At 40.4% G+C, this 17,669-nt stretch overlaps 1 protein-coding gene across 3 annotated transcripts in view; it reads right to left on the bottom strand.

Annotated features, from left to right (window-relative positions):
• The window catches only part of LOC137867186 (uncharacterized), a 288,647-nt gene that overhangs the window by 213,038 nt on the left and 57,940 nt on the right, over positions 1-17,669 (bottom strand). For all 3 annotated transcript variants that reach the window (XM_068703649.1, XM_068703652.1, XM_068703650.1), the window contains one exon: positions 5,333-5,445. In XM_068703649.1, the coding sequence (XP_068559750.1) occupies positions 5,333-5,445 (113 nt within the window). The remainder of the gene's footprint in view (positions 1-5,332; positions 5,446-17,669) is intronic.

Genomic DNA, 17,669 nt, shown 5'->3' with positions numbered 1-17,669 from the left:
CTTTCCATGACTGATGAATTATGTTTGAATCAGCTGGAAAAGTGAAGTCATTTATTATCAAGAGATTTGCTTTTTTTTTCTCAAAGACAAAAGAAAAATAATGAGCTATTACGTATTTACTACCTGAAAAATTGTTTTTAATGACAAAGTCAGACAGATTTCCAAAGCTGTGACCTCACAGTATGTTTTGTCATCATAGGATTTCAAAAGCCATTTCCAATGAAACAAATGGTGTCATGGCTACAACTGGGAACTATTTAGGAGGTATGTTGTGAAGTCATACTGTAGTGCTCAGTTAAATTATTCTATAGATGACAGGAAGGGGAAGCAGCAACTATTCTTGTTATTCCCCATTGTATAGTCATACTGCAGCAATTATTTAAAATCTTTGATTATCCTCAGAGAGACGATGCAATCATGGCTGAAAATCAATTTCAGGGACATCAGGAAAAATCAAAAAGCTTGCACAGTGCCAACAGGGCCAAGGGCTTGTGCAAGAGAAGAGAAGGGATTTTTTTCTCATCATCGTTTCGGTTTTCCCTTTGCTAAGGGTAATCAGCCAGCAACACCAGAGAGCTTGCTGTAAGTCAGAGCCAGATCCTGATCCTGTTCAGAGCTGCTAGTGATGTAGAGCCAGGTAGCATCCAATTAGTGCTTAGTGTAACTTAATGCAAAGTGCTGGCACTCAGCTCACCGAATCCAACTAGTTGTCATAGAATTTCCACGCTTCTGCTGTCAAATTCATGAACATTTGCTGATTTGCTTTGCCTTTTCAAGGCACCATGAAGTTGAAATGAGACATTTCCATCAATGCCGCGCCATGTATGGCCATTTTCTGCTAAAACAGATTGGCCTGATTACTGATGAGACAGCAGGAACGTCAGCGGCGGGTGCTTGATGCTTATTGACAACTGTGTTGCTTTAGAACCATATTTACTCCTTTTACATATAGAGCAATTTGTAATGGCACAGGTTCCAAAGCTCTGTAATGGATGTAAATCCAATAAAAAAAATCATCATTCATGATAAACCAAGAGCATGTACCATTTTTAGTAAACAAAGCTGGATATAAAATTCCACCCTTTCTTTATGTTCAATCAAGGCGTGCCTCTTTATAGTCAATCAGTCTGGAATTGTCCAGATGCTGGACTTGTCTCACACAGCTGAGAGCAGATTAAGTCTGATAATTACATATTTAAAGACACAGCATAAAAAAGGCAATCCCCCACGATGCTGTTTTATTCATAGCACACTGATTTGGTAGATGAGAGACCGAATGATATGATATCACAAATGGGTGATATGTTATCCGTCCCCATTTCATGTATTTCATCCCCCTCCATCTTTATTTGCAAACTTTTTGCTTTCCTTTTCCTTTCCTCTCCCGAGTGTAGACCGCTGCAAGGAGCGTCTCAACAGATTGTGGTCTCTGGCAGAATGCAGACAATTGAGTTTTGGAAGTGGCATGGAACGAGACATAGGAGTTTGAGGTGGCTGCCTCCCCCTGCCTTCCTCTCTGTCAAGGCTCCATGGGCAAATTGCCCAATCTTTCATAACAGCATTAGCAGAGACTAGGCAGCAACACAGTGGAAAATCCACTCCACCATGTTTCCTCATCAGCAATGTCTTCTCTCTGACCTCGACCTCAGTTTCAGTGACTCACATGAATATGGAAGATGAATATGGGCCAACTTCTGAGGTTATGCCAAATTCAACAGCAGACAGGCCTGTCAACCATGAAATCGCCTTTACAGAGGGAGTATGGACAAATTTGGATTGGTTGAAGGCACTTTCATCCCTGGGAAATTTCCTGACCTTTATTTTATGTCCTAGGCCATAAAGATCAGGTAAAATGCTATCATAACAACCAGTATAAAGGAAAATGGTGGTCTATTATCCTCCATAATTCCTCTCTGGACATCTATCATCATTCACCATCTATTCAGGCTACCCAGCAGTCATCACAGGAAACCCCCATAGTTGTGCAATGTGGAGCTTTCCTCTTTGCCCTTTCTTGGTAATACCTCCTGTGACATATTTGGCTCAGCACCCTTACACAAACACTAACACGCACACACACAAACACACACTGCTGTTTGACCTCTGAGGTTCAGTAAGAGCATTAAATACCAATTAGGGTTGGGACGGGCCAAGCTGAGTCTGAGGTTGTTGAAGGGCCCTGAGGCCTGTGGGAAGCAACTTATTGGTCCCTGGGCATAAATGTGTGTGTGTGTGTGTGTGTGTGTGTGTGCGTGTGTGTGTGTGTGTGTGTGTGTGTGTGTGTGTGTGTGTGTGTGTGTGTGTGTGTGTGTGTGTGTGTGTTTGACTAGTGCTGGAGGCCAGATTCATACAGTATGTGTTTGTGTGTGTGTGAGAGTTTGTGCAGGCTAAGGACATCAATAGCATAGACAATATCCCTGTAAGCATACTACTACTTTCTACACACATGCACAAAAACCACATCTGGATATTTTATTTAATGTAATGTTCAAGTCCCCTCTTGTTCATCTCTCTGAGAAACCCATTTTTTTGGCTGAACTTATTTTTCTATTACATCAGCATAGGAATGAGCAGGTTTTTCTCTGCTTCAAATTACATTTTCTCAAATTTGTATCATATACTGAATATGTTAAGACTGTGTCTAAATAAATACCGTACTGCCTACCTGTAAGATTTTGATAACTATATGGCTGAAGTGGGAGAGGTACTATAAGATGTGTGATAGGTTATTTGTCTCAGTTTAATGTTCAAAATAAAACAGCAATACAGGAGAAAGAATATTAGCAAATGCTCTGAAGGCAACCCTCTGAGAAATATCCGTTCTCTGCAGTGAATCTTGAGATTGTGTGTGATGATCTGCAGCGGTTATCTGGTGGTTTCAGAGTCATGCCCTTTACTGTCCCTCTGTTATTTACCCACCAGACACACACAGCTTGATAAATGTTTTGTCTGACCTTCTAAATTTGTTTTCCTTCCTCTTAACTGTGATTTTATTTCCCTTGGACAGGCCACACAGTGTGTGTGTGTGTGTGTGTGTGTGTGTGTGTGTGTGTGTGTGTGTGTGTGTGTGTGTGTGTGTGCGTGTGTGCGTGTGTGCGTGTGTCTGTGTGTATCTGTGTGTGCGTGTGTGTGTGTGTGTGTGTGTGTGTGTGTGTGTGTGTGTCTGTCTGTGTGTGCATGTGTGTCTGCGTATATGTCTGTTTTTAAAGAAAAGACAAGGTCTATATCCAGAAAGATAAAGATATAGTCTTTCTAGTCTCTCCTTGTTGCAAATTACTTCCATAAGTTCATCATTTCAATAAACAAACCATTGAACAAGCAAAATAATTGAAATAACTACTAGCAGTGATCCAACAGCCACTGACCATCCACAGTGTGTGTCTACTTCAGTCTGGAAAGAGTTAAAGTCACTACAGGCCAGAGCAGAGTCAACACCGGCCACGGCTTGGCTGGCCTATCCTGCCAGATCAATATCTGCAAATAATAAATTAGCTCCCCAGAGGGGACGCACTAAACCTTCAGCAACACTGCCCTGGAAAAGTCCACAATTGGTGTGTGCGAGACTCAATAAGCCAGGTGAATGACTGTGCAGGGGCACATCTTTAGCACTCCATAATAGAAAATTAATGGTGCTCAAATCAGTGCTGAGGGCACCCTGAGGGTTACCTAATAGGCCTAGTTAGAACTGTCATCCCTCCCAGAGTCACCTAAAATATCACATGCAAACACAGGGAGCCAAGAAGGGAGGGAGCAATGGGAGAAAGATATATGTGTGTGTGCATGTAACAGGGATTACCACCTTTGGAAGGGATTTCTTTGGTGGGAATTTTACAGATGTTTTATTTTGAATTTGGAAGAGTGAACGGAAAGTAGGGCTGCCAGAACAAAAGTAATTATCAAAATTTCAGTATACCAATCAAACTACAGCTAAAATTATTTTAAATACATCTTTACTACTGATTGAAGTGAATGAATCAGTGTTTCTTAATGCTCATTGTATTAGCCTGCTAGCTTGTTTTAGCATATAAGTGTTTTATGGCAGAAAACACAGAGCATGACACTTCTCTTAACTCCTCTTTTTAATTCCTTTTGGTAAAAGACAAGACTGAGCATATTTTTCAACAAATAATACCAAGACTGCATACTGTGAACTCAACATTGTATGCTATATGTTTGAATGCATTTTCCTGTTTTCTTGTGCAATTAGTATTTTTACTTTATTTAATTTAGGATTTATACTATTTAGTATTTAACTCATCAGATATTAGTAATTTCAGCCAATATATTGTCCAATTTAATTTCAAGGAGCAATTCACAGCCCAATGCACACAAACATACCCATCTCCATTATGATGGCTGTTTTTTATTAGGAATTTACTGTTAAAAATATTTTTTTTTAACACCTAATCTGACCAGATTTGAAGATTATCGCATCTTTTCAGATTATATTGTTAATACTTGTTATCCTCAGTATAAATGACGAGTTGTAGGTCACATGGTCATGCTCAATCCAGGAAAATAAAGATCACAGAAGATTTGTGACAGCAGAAAATAGTGGAATAAAATATTGATTCAATTTTCCTTGATCCTAAATATATTAGCCTTATCATCAGCCTTTAAAACAAACCCCAAAGAAAAAATAAATACCAGACTAAATTGAGATAATATTTCATCTCATCTACATTCATGCAACTAAATAAAAAAAAATGAACTAGTTGCTGAAAAGTGAAAAGTCATCTAAAGTTTGAGGAGGAAAAAGAGTACATATTGTAAATACTAAATTGATGATCAAGTACAATGCTGTAATATGCAAGTATATCATGTTGGCTGTGTTGAAGCATAAATTTGTCCAATACAGCAGGCTGTTTAAAAACAGATCTATATGCCCAACAGGCTGGTAATGAGCCTTAAAAGCACATCTGATTACTTATTCCAGCTGGCTTATTCCCCTTCTCCACAAACACAACTATTGGATTCAATAAACATACTTTATATTGATCCTGAGCCACCCGGCAGCACATGCAGCTCTCTTAACCGCTCTCAACAAGATTTATTACAACTTTGCATGCTGAACAGAACTGAGGAGACACACACACACACCAGCATGTGTGCAGACACATGCTAAAGCTTAAATACCAAATGACTTCTCATCAATGTAACGCGCACACACATGCACACAACCTTTCGATCTTTCTTCTGACCCTAATTTGCCTATGCAGTAATATCAGGGGGGTTGGGATGTGTGGGGAGGGGTTTGCCTCCTCATCTCTCCTCCTATCCACCTCAGGTCTGGACTTCAGCAAACTGTATAGTGCTTTGACACTGAACTTACCCACATGCCGCCACGCTGCCGTCCTCCAGCCCAAACAGGGTGTGTCGCTCTCCGCAGGACACTTGAGATATTTTCAGAGATGATGGAAGATTCTGGAACAAACGAGGTGCCAGCTGGAAAAAAAAAATAAAGTTCCCAGTGAGGTGAAGAAACACACTGTATCTCTGAGTAGCTCTGTAGTTAGGTTGGTATACTCCATCAGCCTGGCTAACATCCCAAAGACAGGCACAGCTACAGTAGATCCTCTCAGTGTAGATGAAGACAGAACAACGTGAACAACAGAGGGAACAAGAAAGAAGCAGCATACTCCTTTATGGTGCTGAGCAGTGTAGATCTGATGTTTTAAGTCCCTGTGTGTTTGTCTGTCTGTTTGTCTGTCTGTGTGTGTTCATGCCAGTGCCACAAAGAAAAAAATGAAACAGCCTATGAGGAGAAAAGAAAGCCTGGTTCCTCATCATGCGCTTGTTAGCTTGTCCAATCTATGGCAATCAGCACAGTCCCAGGGGTTGAAAGACACGAGATCCCGGGGAAAGGGAAGCCGAGGCTGAGGAAAAGATCAATACTGCACTGTGAAACAAGAAGTGTGGGCTATTTACTCTCCATTGATCTGATGATGCTGGAGAAACACCTCACTCGGCTATTAAATTGAGGGTATAACTCTACTGTGGAGGTTTTTTTTTATTCCCCTCTCTTTTTCCTTTCTCTCTGTCTTCACCCCAAGGTCAAGAAAAGCTAAAAACATCCACAAACACACAAAAATGGATTGCTTGGCCCAGGGAAAGTAATTAATCTGCATTAAAATGCCAAGGGAGCAGGCACTAACTACCCATCTTAAGTGAAGTTTTGCTCAGAGCGACATGAGACCCATGGCAGCATAGGATGGACTACTAGAGGACACAGTGATAGATACAAATAGTTTGCTAGCAGGGGCCAGCAGAGCTTCACTGGAGCTACTTCAAGCCGAGGATTTCCACCTGCATGACACAGTAAAGGATAAGAAAACACTGAGCAGAAAGTAGGCCTTTTTGCAGCAGAACAGTGGCAGGTAAGTATGATAAATAAGACATACACGATGAATAGATATTATCCTTATGTGCACTACAATACAAACAATTAACAAGATCAAGAAAGAAAAAAGCAGGTCAAAACAGGTTTTTTTCTCTTACTACAGTTGTTTGTTATTCAAAGCAATGTTTGTGATGATTTAGTCATAGAGTTTCATACCATATTCAAGAAATCAATACTTTGATTAAAACGACAGTTCACATCCAAAATCAAAAATACATATTTTATAAGGAAGCGTGCATCTACTTATGCACGAGAGGCTCATGTTCATCACAGCGTGAGGTGTAAACTCCTACTCAGTTGAGCTGTAACATTAGCAAGTTCAGTTCTGCTAGGTGAGCGAAAGGTATCGGATATAGATGCATGCTTCCTTCTGCGCGGTGATGCGGTTGGTGATTGTAGTTCGGTAGATGGAAAATAGTTCCTAAATAAAACTGGGCTGTGGATTATCTTGAGTGAACGGGTAATGATTTCTGGAAAGAAACATTGCTGTTGAGTTTTTCAAATACATTTTTAATAGAAAAGAAAAAAAGAAGATTGCTTTTTTGTATTTGGTTTTGAAACCAAAAATGAGACATTTCTATGTCATCTGGGATTGGTTGTAAAAGTAAATAATCATCAAACTATGTTTATACTGTGGAAAAACTGCGGTGATACTGTGTTAATTTGTGTATATCTATATGGATTACTGATCCATTTTCAACACATTTTGGGGGTCAAATACCGCTCACACAACGTAAGATAAAGCCATACAATTGATCTCTTGTTTATCAAAATGTGCTGCAGAGGTGCTGCCATCCAGATATTTTTCATGGTGTGAAACTCTTTCCCTCCATGTCTGTCTTTGCCTTTCTTCTACTCCTCAGAGGTGTAGCCTTATTGACTGTGTGGCTGTATTACAACAAGCAGTCTCTAATGACTCCCTGAAGACCTCTCTATCCCTACTGCCCGCCCTCCATCTCTCTCTCTCGGTCTCACTCTCTGTGTCTCTCCCTCTCTGCCTGCTCTTCAGGCTCCAGTTCAGCAGCTAATTAACCCTCTCTAATAGCGTAGATTACATTAGCTTTGAGCAGCTCACACCCTCCACCGGACTCGCACTGCCACACAATGAACCCAGCCTTGCTTTACAAATCTCCCCCTTCACAAGAGCACAATTATGAATTCAAACAACTTCTTATCCACACGCACTCATCCAGGGACAGAAGGCTTTCTCTTCAACCACCCCACTCCTCCCCTGCCACCCACCTACCAGGCCTTTACGCAGGGAGAAATGAGAGAACTGAAGAGAGGAGACCACACAACAAGACGGCCATGAAGGGGAGAGGGATATCAAGGGGGGGTGGGGGGACCCCTGTTGGGTAAATCAGAGAGGTCACTATAGGTGTTTCATTGGGTGAGGCTCCAGAACCCCAGTGATAACCCTCCATCTTAACATTCCTATTCAGAGCTGAATCGAAACTTAATTACTATGGGTGGATAGAGTGAGAAGGGGGAATACCAGGACCAAATGGAGGTTTATGGTTTAAGTGGTCAAAGAGAGGGAATTAGACGTAAGAATGAATGACTTAAGCCAGTGGAAGCGGTTTTCTACACATTGACAAAATGGTCTGGGAACTCAAAAGCTTAATGAAAACTTAAGAAATATCTTCTTTTTTATAAAGCTGCAGATTGTGATGTATCAAACTAAGTGAGTCCGATCAACCAGCCAAGACCCAACATATCTAAAGATACACTTCTGTTGGTAGGATGGGACACTATTACACACCCCACTTTAAGAATGTAAGAAGATACTATGGTTGGTTAGGTTCATTTGATGCAATGGAGCTGAGCTGTATAAAAGCCGCCATTAAACTGCTGGAGTCCAACCACACTGTGAGAGTGTTCAAACCAATGGAGTACCAAGGAGGAGAGGAAAGAACGCTGATTCAATGAGAGAAATTGCATTTTTTTGAATTGGACTTTTTTTTCTCTCTCTTACAGCACTTACACCACTTAGTGGTGTTTTATCAATGATAATGAGATGAGATATAGTTGTGGTAAAAAAAAAAAGGGTAAAAATGAAATAAAATATGGAATAAATGGATGTAATCTGCTCCGTCTAAATGTAAATTGGTACATTTGTAGTGAAAGGACATTCTCATGTTTCTTTGTCCGAACAAGTAATTTTCCCTACGTCTCTCTTCTGTAAGGCTTGCCATAGCAGCATTTTCTGCAGCACAGAGCACTCTCCTTTCTATTTCAATAGGACAGCTCATTTGCTAGACTCCTAGCCCAAACTGCTGACTGGGTTTTTCAAGGCTGTGTACTTTGTCTGCGTGTGGACTAGTGTGCATGTGCACAAGCGTGTGCTAAAAGAGAGAGAATAGGGAGAGAAAAGCATGAAAGAAGGATAAGGAAAATGGAGGGGAAAGAGTGGGAGAGAGAACACATTGTATCATTAAGGTACTCAGAGATCATTAGATATATAAGGGCTCTGCTATGCAAGGTCAGGGCTGCTGTGTTTTGTAGGTCGGCAGAGGAGCAGTAAAACCAGTCTAATCAGCCGCTTCTCTCTCCTCCCCTCATCCCTGTATCGCTCCGTTCCTCTTCCATCTAGAGGTGGTGTGGATTACAGCCCAGTTTATCCATGCCTCTGTATGTATTTACTAACATTATCAAGGCTTATGAGCCAAGGACACGGTAAACCACACAAAAGGCACAGAAAGGCTTTCAGCTAGATATTGGCCTTATTACGGGGTAAAGTTGTTGGCTCCCTGTCTCACTCCCAGGATGTACAAGGCTGTTTTAACAGGTGCAGCGCGCTGCCTCGCTATCCAGTATTTTTCATTAAGGCCATACTTTAAAGTTTAGTCCAGCAACTGGCAGTCTGCCCTAATAAAGTGTCTGCCTGTGTGTCCTCACCAACGCATGGATGTGATTTATTTTTTTTCAGCTATGGGGGAAGGACATGGATTTTATTGAGAGGTAAATACACTTTGTAAAAAAGTAACTGACGAACTCTCTTTTCAGACTCCCAGACTAGCGCTTGATATTGAAACTTAGTACTTTTCTGATCCAAAACAAAATGTGCCTCTAGCACCAAGTATTGAAATCTGTCAAGCTGACTCTGAATGTCTGGCCAGATTTGTGATCTTGTTTACTTTACTTTACCCTCAATAAGATAGCACCTGACCACTTATTGAAAATGTTTGCCAATCTTAGACTATTTTCTTAAGGCAGTTCTTGTATGGATGTTTCCTCTATATGTTTTTATGAAAATATAGGGTTTTTTTTAAAAACAAGCTTGTAAATATAAAAAAAGAAACGTCTTGGTGTAGTCTTGGTGTATCAGTATCAATTTTTTTTTTAATAATACCTCGCCCTTACTCAGATGTCTAAACACACACGCTCAACCTCTTTACTCCTCATGTGACTGAGATCCTCACAAGTCCACCGGAGAACTGGCCCTGGGTGGAGGGAGGCAATGCCTTTGGTAACGTGGCATGTTCATCAAGATAATGATGGATAGCCTTATCCTTATCCATCCTCGCCTTTATAGAGATGAATGCCCTGCTTGGCTTCTTACTCAGCACTTTGGCCTTTCCTCCACTCATTGTGCAGTTTATCACACAAACACCCTCACGTAGCCTAAGATGGAGATTAGCAAAGCCTGTCTGGAAAATGGACCCAACTAAAGCCAATCAATCAAACGTGCAGCAGGCCAATCAAGAGAGGAAAACACAAATCCAAAAAGTACCACCATGCACTATTCTCCCAATGTGAATTTTTAGTATTAAATAATTAGAGAATCAGAATAGGGTAGTAATTGAGGGGCATTCGTGTGCTTGCACAGGATGAGTCAAGAAGTTGAAGAAGAAAAAACAAAAGGAAAAGTGTGAGAGAGAGAAACATTGTGTAAAAGAATGCCTCTCCTGCTCTCGACCGTCTCATTAGGCTAATGTTTTTTTATAAGGCACTTCAAATGTCAAGGCATTGGTGGATTTAGTGTAAACTTAAATTCCATTACCTGGCAGGCATTAATTGCTTACTGAGCCCAGGGATCTTTCCCCTGGGGCCTCTATGTTTCCTATCTGTCATCTGGCTAACTATTCTGTCTAGACTAACTTAGAGCACCATAATCCACCATGGGGATCAATAAACTGCACATAATTCAGCTCCAATAATGAGCTTTCACTTCAAAAAAAGCGCCAGCCCACTTCCCAAGGAACCGGCAGGGGCGTAAAATGATAATGTAATTATTAAAAGGACAGACAAAATGAGTAAGCACTTTCACACAGAGAGGGAGGGCGAGCCCGGCCTCAATTAGACACACTTAAAGCTATCATTGTTATTCGAGACAAAGCTAATCAAGGAGGAGATACAGGGGCATCCATTTCAGCAGGTAATGGAATGACGCTGGCTGGCTCTCCCATTTCCCCAGGCTCATGATGTTATAAAGGCTGCCCTGCAGTCACGCGTGAGTGGGCACTCTTTAATGGATTGCAATGGAGGTGGTTTCATCCACCAATCAGCGATACAGAGGAGGTGACTTGGAATGGAGAAGTTTAAGATTCACATTCAGCAACACATAAAACCATAAATGTAAGGGGTTATTTAGACCTGTCGTTTCCATTAGTAGTTCAGGAATAGAAATGCAACATTACATTTGTGTTGCAGCTATTAAAGCAACTTGAATTCAACATGAAATATTTAAATATCTGCAATGTTATTGCGTATTATTCACGCACTGTCCACAGATCAAACAAGCACCTGCCTTTTAGACCATGAGAGATGTGGTGTGTGACTAAGTAAGGTTTAACATGGGGCCTTATCTGCTAACTACTGTTTCTCCAATTATATGCATCCTTGAACCCCAGTGAAATCAAGAGAAGCTAGTTTGTTTTTTACACCCAAGTGCTCCTAATTCATCTGCAGGCTACAGGAGGTCCAGGGTGGATAAATCAGGCCTTTACGGAAGGGTTGCTCCCACTGTTTATCTGCTGGTGACATTTGCTGCACAGCCCCAACCGCACCATAATTACCCCACTTATTCACTAAACAGGAATCATGCCTGGCAGGAACCCCCTGCCACAAAGGTTGCAGGACTTAAGGCAATATTCTGTCTCCAGAGTTCAATGGCCCTGCCTTTATGAAAGGACTCCATTCATTTGGACATCAGCATGGGTTCACTTCAGCATGGTCTGACAGAAGACGGGGGATAAACTGACTCGCCTCAATAGCCGGAACAAAGAGCATCATGGCTGATGATGATGATGAATTTACAGCTGAATGCACATGCATTTCCAACACACGGCACACCTTGGCACACTTCGAATGTCACAGTTCCCATAGAGGACTGGCATTTGGAGTGGCTTCTCCTGCCCCTGGAGCCAGCATGCTGGGAGTGGATAACTATGTATATCCCGATGAGGTAGACTGTCAAAATCACACACAAAAAAATAAATAAAAAGCACACGTCTCAATGATTCTATTTACTATCATTAGTCAGCAATTATTGTGTATTTATTGTGTGATTACTTTGTAAATGACAGTATGATCCTGTAATAGGACATTATCCTTGTTTCATTCTCTCTATCTCCCAATCACTGCCATTTCAGATGACTTATTGCTCATGTTACTCGTTGTCTTGAGAACACACCCAAATTCATCTTAACGAGGGAACTGCCAATTAAAAACTAGGGATAGTGTTTCTCTGTTGCGTGTTGTGCAACTCTTCAGCTGCATAGAGTTCTGCATATAGTCTTATCTGTCAAAGACAGTCAGCACAGATGGATGACGAGTGACAAAGGGATTTTTGGTTGAGGTTACGCAGTAATGAGTGTCACGTGACTCCCACATTCAAATTTCAGACAGCCTCTTCTGATCCTAAAGCTGCAATCAACACTGGGCCATCTGCAACACTGCTAATTAACATAATTGGTGTACATTACATGCTTATAGAGAGCACATTTTTATCCACGATTCTTTCGCCCTTAACAAGATGAGCTGTGGAGATACTGGAAGAGCAACACTGTTGATTAGACACAGATAGTCTGTGCAGACAGTGAGACTTGTTGTCTTGGTGAAAATAGATGAACTGACAATCAGAGTTTGGTGAACGGCCAGGTGTGAGGGCCAGAGTGCAAGTAGGCCAGTGTGCATCTGACACAAGCACCTTCCCTACACCTGGAACTGGGGCTGAGGTGATCGACTGCCAGGCCATCTTGTCAGACAGCTCACAGACAGAACGCAGGCAACACTTAGGCCTCTTCCAGCTGCTCTAGCAGAATAAATTGAACTTGATTAGAATTAATCACACTCAACCACTTGCAATTTGCAAATATCAGGGAAAATATTCAAGAAAATCTGCTTGGAAGATCGGTAAACAAAGGAGAAAAACTCATGCACCTTAGTTTTGACTATGAGCGTTGCACATGCAGCATTTTTCTAGCTACAGTAAAAAGACAGATGTAGACATGGGGATGTGCAACTGAGAAGCTGCCATTTCTATGTTGGCTATGATTGAATGTATGATTTAGAAATGTTTCAGCATTGGTCAAGGGTACACTGCCTGTACATCAGATGAAGTTATCTTTAAGTTGATTATACAGTACTATACATTATAGTCTCAATTGCCCACTTAGCAAAACCATTGGGAGTTTTGTGCTGACAAATTACCAGTTGCAGTCCTACAGAATGCATACACATGGTGCACATGGGTGGGTAGCAACACACAGGCAGCACTTACCATATTATAGGTTTCATGAAGCTGTACGTCAAGCACTCGCATCAAGAAGGTGTCAAAGAAAATTGTCATGATAGAGTCGCACCACTCACATTAATAGAATTCATTCAGGATGAAGAGGGGAAGAAAGTCACCATAAGTTAGCTGTCTCCTTCCCTGTGTACACCATGAAAAGATGAAGTATGCAAACTGCCTGATTTTAAACTTGTATCTAATTGTCTCACGTCATGGGTCTGGACCAGGGCATTGTTGCTTGAAGAATAAATTGGGTAATTCAATTAAAGTGCTTTCCAAAGACACATCATAAGTGATGGAGAATGACTCTAACCCAGGCCTGAACTCCGTGTCCCCCCCCATCGCTCCGCTTGCCTGACAAATGGATGGCGGTGTATAATTGAAACACATTGCTGCCAGCGTAGGTCAATAACATCGCTCTCTCTGCTCACCAGCACCAGATTAACAGACTCTATTTTATCTTCCCTCAGCCTGTCCCAGCTTGACAGAGCGGGAGCGTCAGCTGCTTATCCATAAAAGAGGCCCCTTATCTTGAAAATAAACAAATACATAAAGTGCAACAGCCTGCTGTCTGTCCAAGCAGTTAAGGGCTACTTAGTTTAAGGCAAACATGTGGGCAGTGTTTTGTTTAACACATCATTGTATGAGATGAAGCACAGCTGTCACCTCAGAGGACCTGGACAGACAGACATTCTCCTCAGTTTAGAAAACATCGATAGCGTGGATCTTCACTAGTCAAATTCTAGATTCTGAGAATTTTTTTAATTTTTTTATTATTTTATCATTTTTTTAAACACAATCATGTGGAATTTATTTATTTTCACTTTCATTATTCATTTGTTTTTATATTTTTTTAAATTCCACCAATTCACAGTGAAATAGCGCTTCAGTGTACCATCATTAATACCAAAGTCATTCAATGTCATACCCCAATCTCTAAAAACAAGGACGTGTCCTAAGATGTGTCTTTGGACAATGAGGAAATTGTGATGGCAATAAATAAATAATTGTTGATAAACAATGTAGATGTATAATGCAAAGCCATCAATGTTTATGCATGATAAACATTGAGGATTAATTAGTTTAAGCACAAGTGTAATTTAAAGCTAAAATGGGGGTGATTATATGTATTTAAGCCCAAGCATAACAAATCTACTGGCTTAAATTAATTTGATAAACAAATGGAAAAAGTAGGGTTACGGTTCAAGGGTAAAAAACCTACATTATCTCCCACTCCTCACTCTGTGCTTTTATGTAATTATATGTTAGGTTAGACAGAGTTAATTGAATCCAGTCTATTCAATTTGTTTACAGTTTAGCCATAAGGATTGGAAGCAATTTCAACATCAGAGTAAATGAACAAACAGCCTCAAAATAAATTCCTATAGGGGGTATGTGCACACAGCTTTGTGGGGTTGTTTATGTACAGTTGCATGCACTTACTGTAAAGAGCATGCATGTGAAAACAAGTCTGTATGTATTTTTGTATGGCTTATGCTTAGACATATTCCCACAAGGAACAAACACAAATTAGCCACGGACGGATATTCAATTAAGTCCTTTGTCAGGGGTCTGTGTAGGGGCGGGACAGGATGTGCAGTACAGTAATCCATGATGAGCAACTAGGTGGCAGCTCCATTGTCTGTCTGACAGATTGAAATTACTTGAAGGCGTATACTCGACCAACAGATTAGACCACTGTTGGGGCGGCAAGATAAGATGGCAGCCAGCGGTGTGGAAGGTACCTCCTCTTTCAGCTCAAACAATGCCTTTAATCCATTCTATTCTCACAATCAAGTTGTTTGACTTTTCAGCATCCTACACACTCATTCTCTCCCTTTTACTCTCACTCATTCCACCTTTCATCAAAGGGCTTAAAAGGGGCTCCTGGCTTAAACCAGAAGAGACTTCATCATGTAAAATAATGTGTTATAATATTAGAAGTCCCGAAGCCAATGTGAAAGAGACTTTCACTGTACCTTTATCAAATGAACCACAGTTTCCCTTTTTTTTCTTCACGTTCTATAAGGCTTTCAGTCTGAGTAACTCCCGGTCAGATGAGTTATATGGCAAAGCCGAATTTTGTGTTTAATTCATTGCTCACTGCCTGCTTGTCTGCCAGCCGCAAGGGTCTGTCCTTCCTGCCAGTGCTGTACTTCTTCATAGGATTTTATTATTGATTCATGACCATGGCGGGATTGCTTTCAGTTAAATGAAATCACAACTCAATAGATTCACATTGCAGTGGTCTGACCTTAAAAGCTGCCAAAAGAGGATTCAACAAGTATGTTAAAAACACTATGGCTGAAAAGTCGTTGACACCATAGAGAAATCATCATAGTAAAAATACAATACTGCCTCTCTTTAACTAACTCTTACATACTGCCCTTCTAACTGAAGAACATATACACATACTCCTCTCTTTAACGGTTCCTCTTGTAACTTTCTTCCGACACCACATACTCAAAATGCTCAAGGATTACTTCCTCTGAGTTAAAATGATATGGCACGTTTACAAAATTCCAGGATACAAAAAAAAACAATGTGGTTCATTATGTGTCTCAAGTACTGTGGATGACTTGACATAAATTAGCTACAAGAAAGTAGAAGCACCATAGAGGTACCTTGGCATGGTTTTACACTTTATATGCTATTTTAAATATGAGGAAGGCGAAGATGTTAGTAGTGAATCTACATTATAATATAATATAACATAATATAATATAATATGACATAATATAATATAATATAATATAATATAATATAATATAACATAATATAATATAATATAATATAATATAATATAATATAATATAATATAATATAATATAATAACCAGAGACGTCAGTGTCCCATCAGTGTCACCAGGGTGAACAATCAGAGACAGAACACCTTATTATACAACTTTGGTTTTGTTTGACTAAATGGCACAGAAGGCAATTTGGGTTGTAAACAGTTATTGTTACATACAAATAATTAGAGGAACCAACAATGGGAACTATGTTACAACACAGTTCAATTCAAGCACAACATATGTGGTAATACAGTATATAAGTGCAGTGCAGTTTAATTTATGCATAAAAAAAACCTGAAGGCAACATACAGTAAATCCTCCAGCACTGTTGATGGATTGAAATAGAAAAGCTTGTGCAAGTGTGTGCCAACATTAAGTGAGTGTTCATGTATGGACCACCTCCTGTAAGCATTGATCAGCCATATCCTCAAACATCCACGCTATGTTGCCAGAAGGTTCCACCAACAGCTGTTTGTTCCAGGGGCAACTGCCTATTTTAAATTTGCTTAAGTAAAAATGATTATTGCCAATTAGATGCCCATTAATTGTGCAAGCATGGGATGCTGCCAGCTGTTTACAGGAGGGAGAAAAATAGCCCTTCTTATTTCATTTTTCCTTCAAAGCCAACAGCAGTCTTTCTCTGCCAGCCAAAAAACATACAATAATTACACATAAACACATACTGTAAATTCAAGTGAGTGACAGAAGAGAGAGTAGTTGCAAATTGGCTTCTGTATATCAAAAGCAAGTTAGTAAGAAGTGTGTAATCCTGAGAAGGTGCTTTGTAAAGGAACAGTAAGATGTTGCCTACAATAGCTGAAATATTTGTAAAATAGAATGAATCAATGTGTAAAAGATGCCAAAAGTGAGCTTTAGGCAAAACTCAAAATAGTGACCAAATGAATTAGTTATACCTGACTAGACACAACTAGACACAGAAAAAAGAAGTTTGTTGAAAAGTCACAGGACAAAAAGAGACTACTGTGATTAATGCATCGGACTAAATTGGTGCCTACCAAAGTTCCCCATTGCAGTAAAAAAAAAAAAAGAGACCGACACAACAACAATGTGCATTTTTAGAATGACCTCCTTCAATGTACAAATCCAAACCAATATCACCATTAAATGCATGAGCAACTGTGAAAAGTGAAAACTTTTGACTTTAACCTGCCTAAGCAGAACTCTATAGCTATACAGTGCTGAACTGTTGTTGTATTTGTGATGAATGGTTGTCAGCTGCTCTAGCAATCTGGACGGCTTTAACCTGACCCCACAACAATAGCCCAAGACCTGCAGCTTGTGCCCCAAACTGGCAGAAAGAGCTGAATTTAGTCTTTTCAATGGTCGGTGCCTGACCCAGGCACAGCCTGCTAAGTCTAAAAGCAGCACACTTTTATTCCCACAAGCCCAGCCCCTGCTCAGCCTCAGCCTCTACTGCAGGTGTCATTAGTTTACCTCTGACCTTTTTCTGAGCCGACCCTATTAGAGGACTAGAGACTGGACGCCACCTGTCTCACCTCTAAAGATGGGCGCTGAGCTAGCTGATGCTGCAATTGTGAGTAGACTAGAGGGATAAATAGCATTCAAGCTGCCATGTGAAGCCCTGCAAAAGACTGTAGAAAAGATAAATGAATGTTGAAATCGAGGAAAATTATTCAACCATTTACAACCCCTGCTAGCACATCACTGTTATTCTATTTGTCTTTCACCACTTAAACTGTAAAATCATACAGAGTGCT

Source organism: Cebidichthys violaceus, unplaced genomic scaffold (assembly GCF_023349555.1).
Source record: "Cebidichthys violaceus isolate CVI_PGR_0920_01 unplaced genomic scaffold, fCebVio1.0.p SCAF_9, whole genome shotgun sequence".
Classification (NCBI taxonomy): domain Eukaryota; kingdom Metazoa; phylum Chordata; class Actinopteri; order Perciformes; family Stichaeidae; genus Cebidichthys; species Cebidichthys violaceus.
The sequence above is the reverse complement of the archived record's forward strand: the minus strand, read 5'-3'. Positions and strand labels throughout refer to the sequence as shown.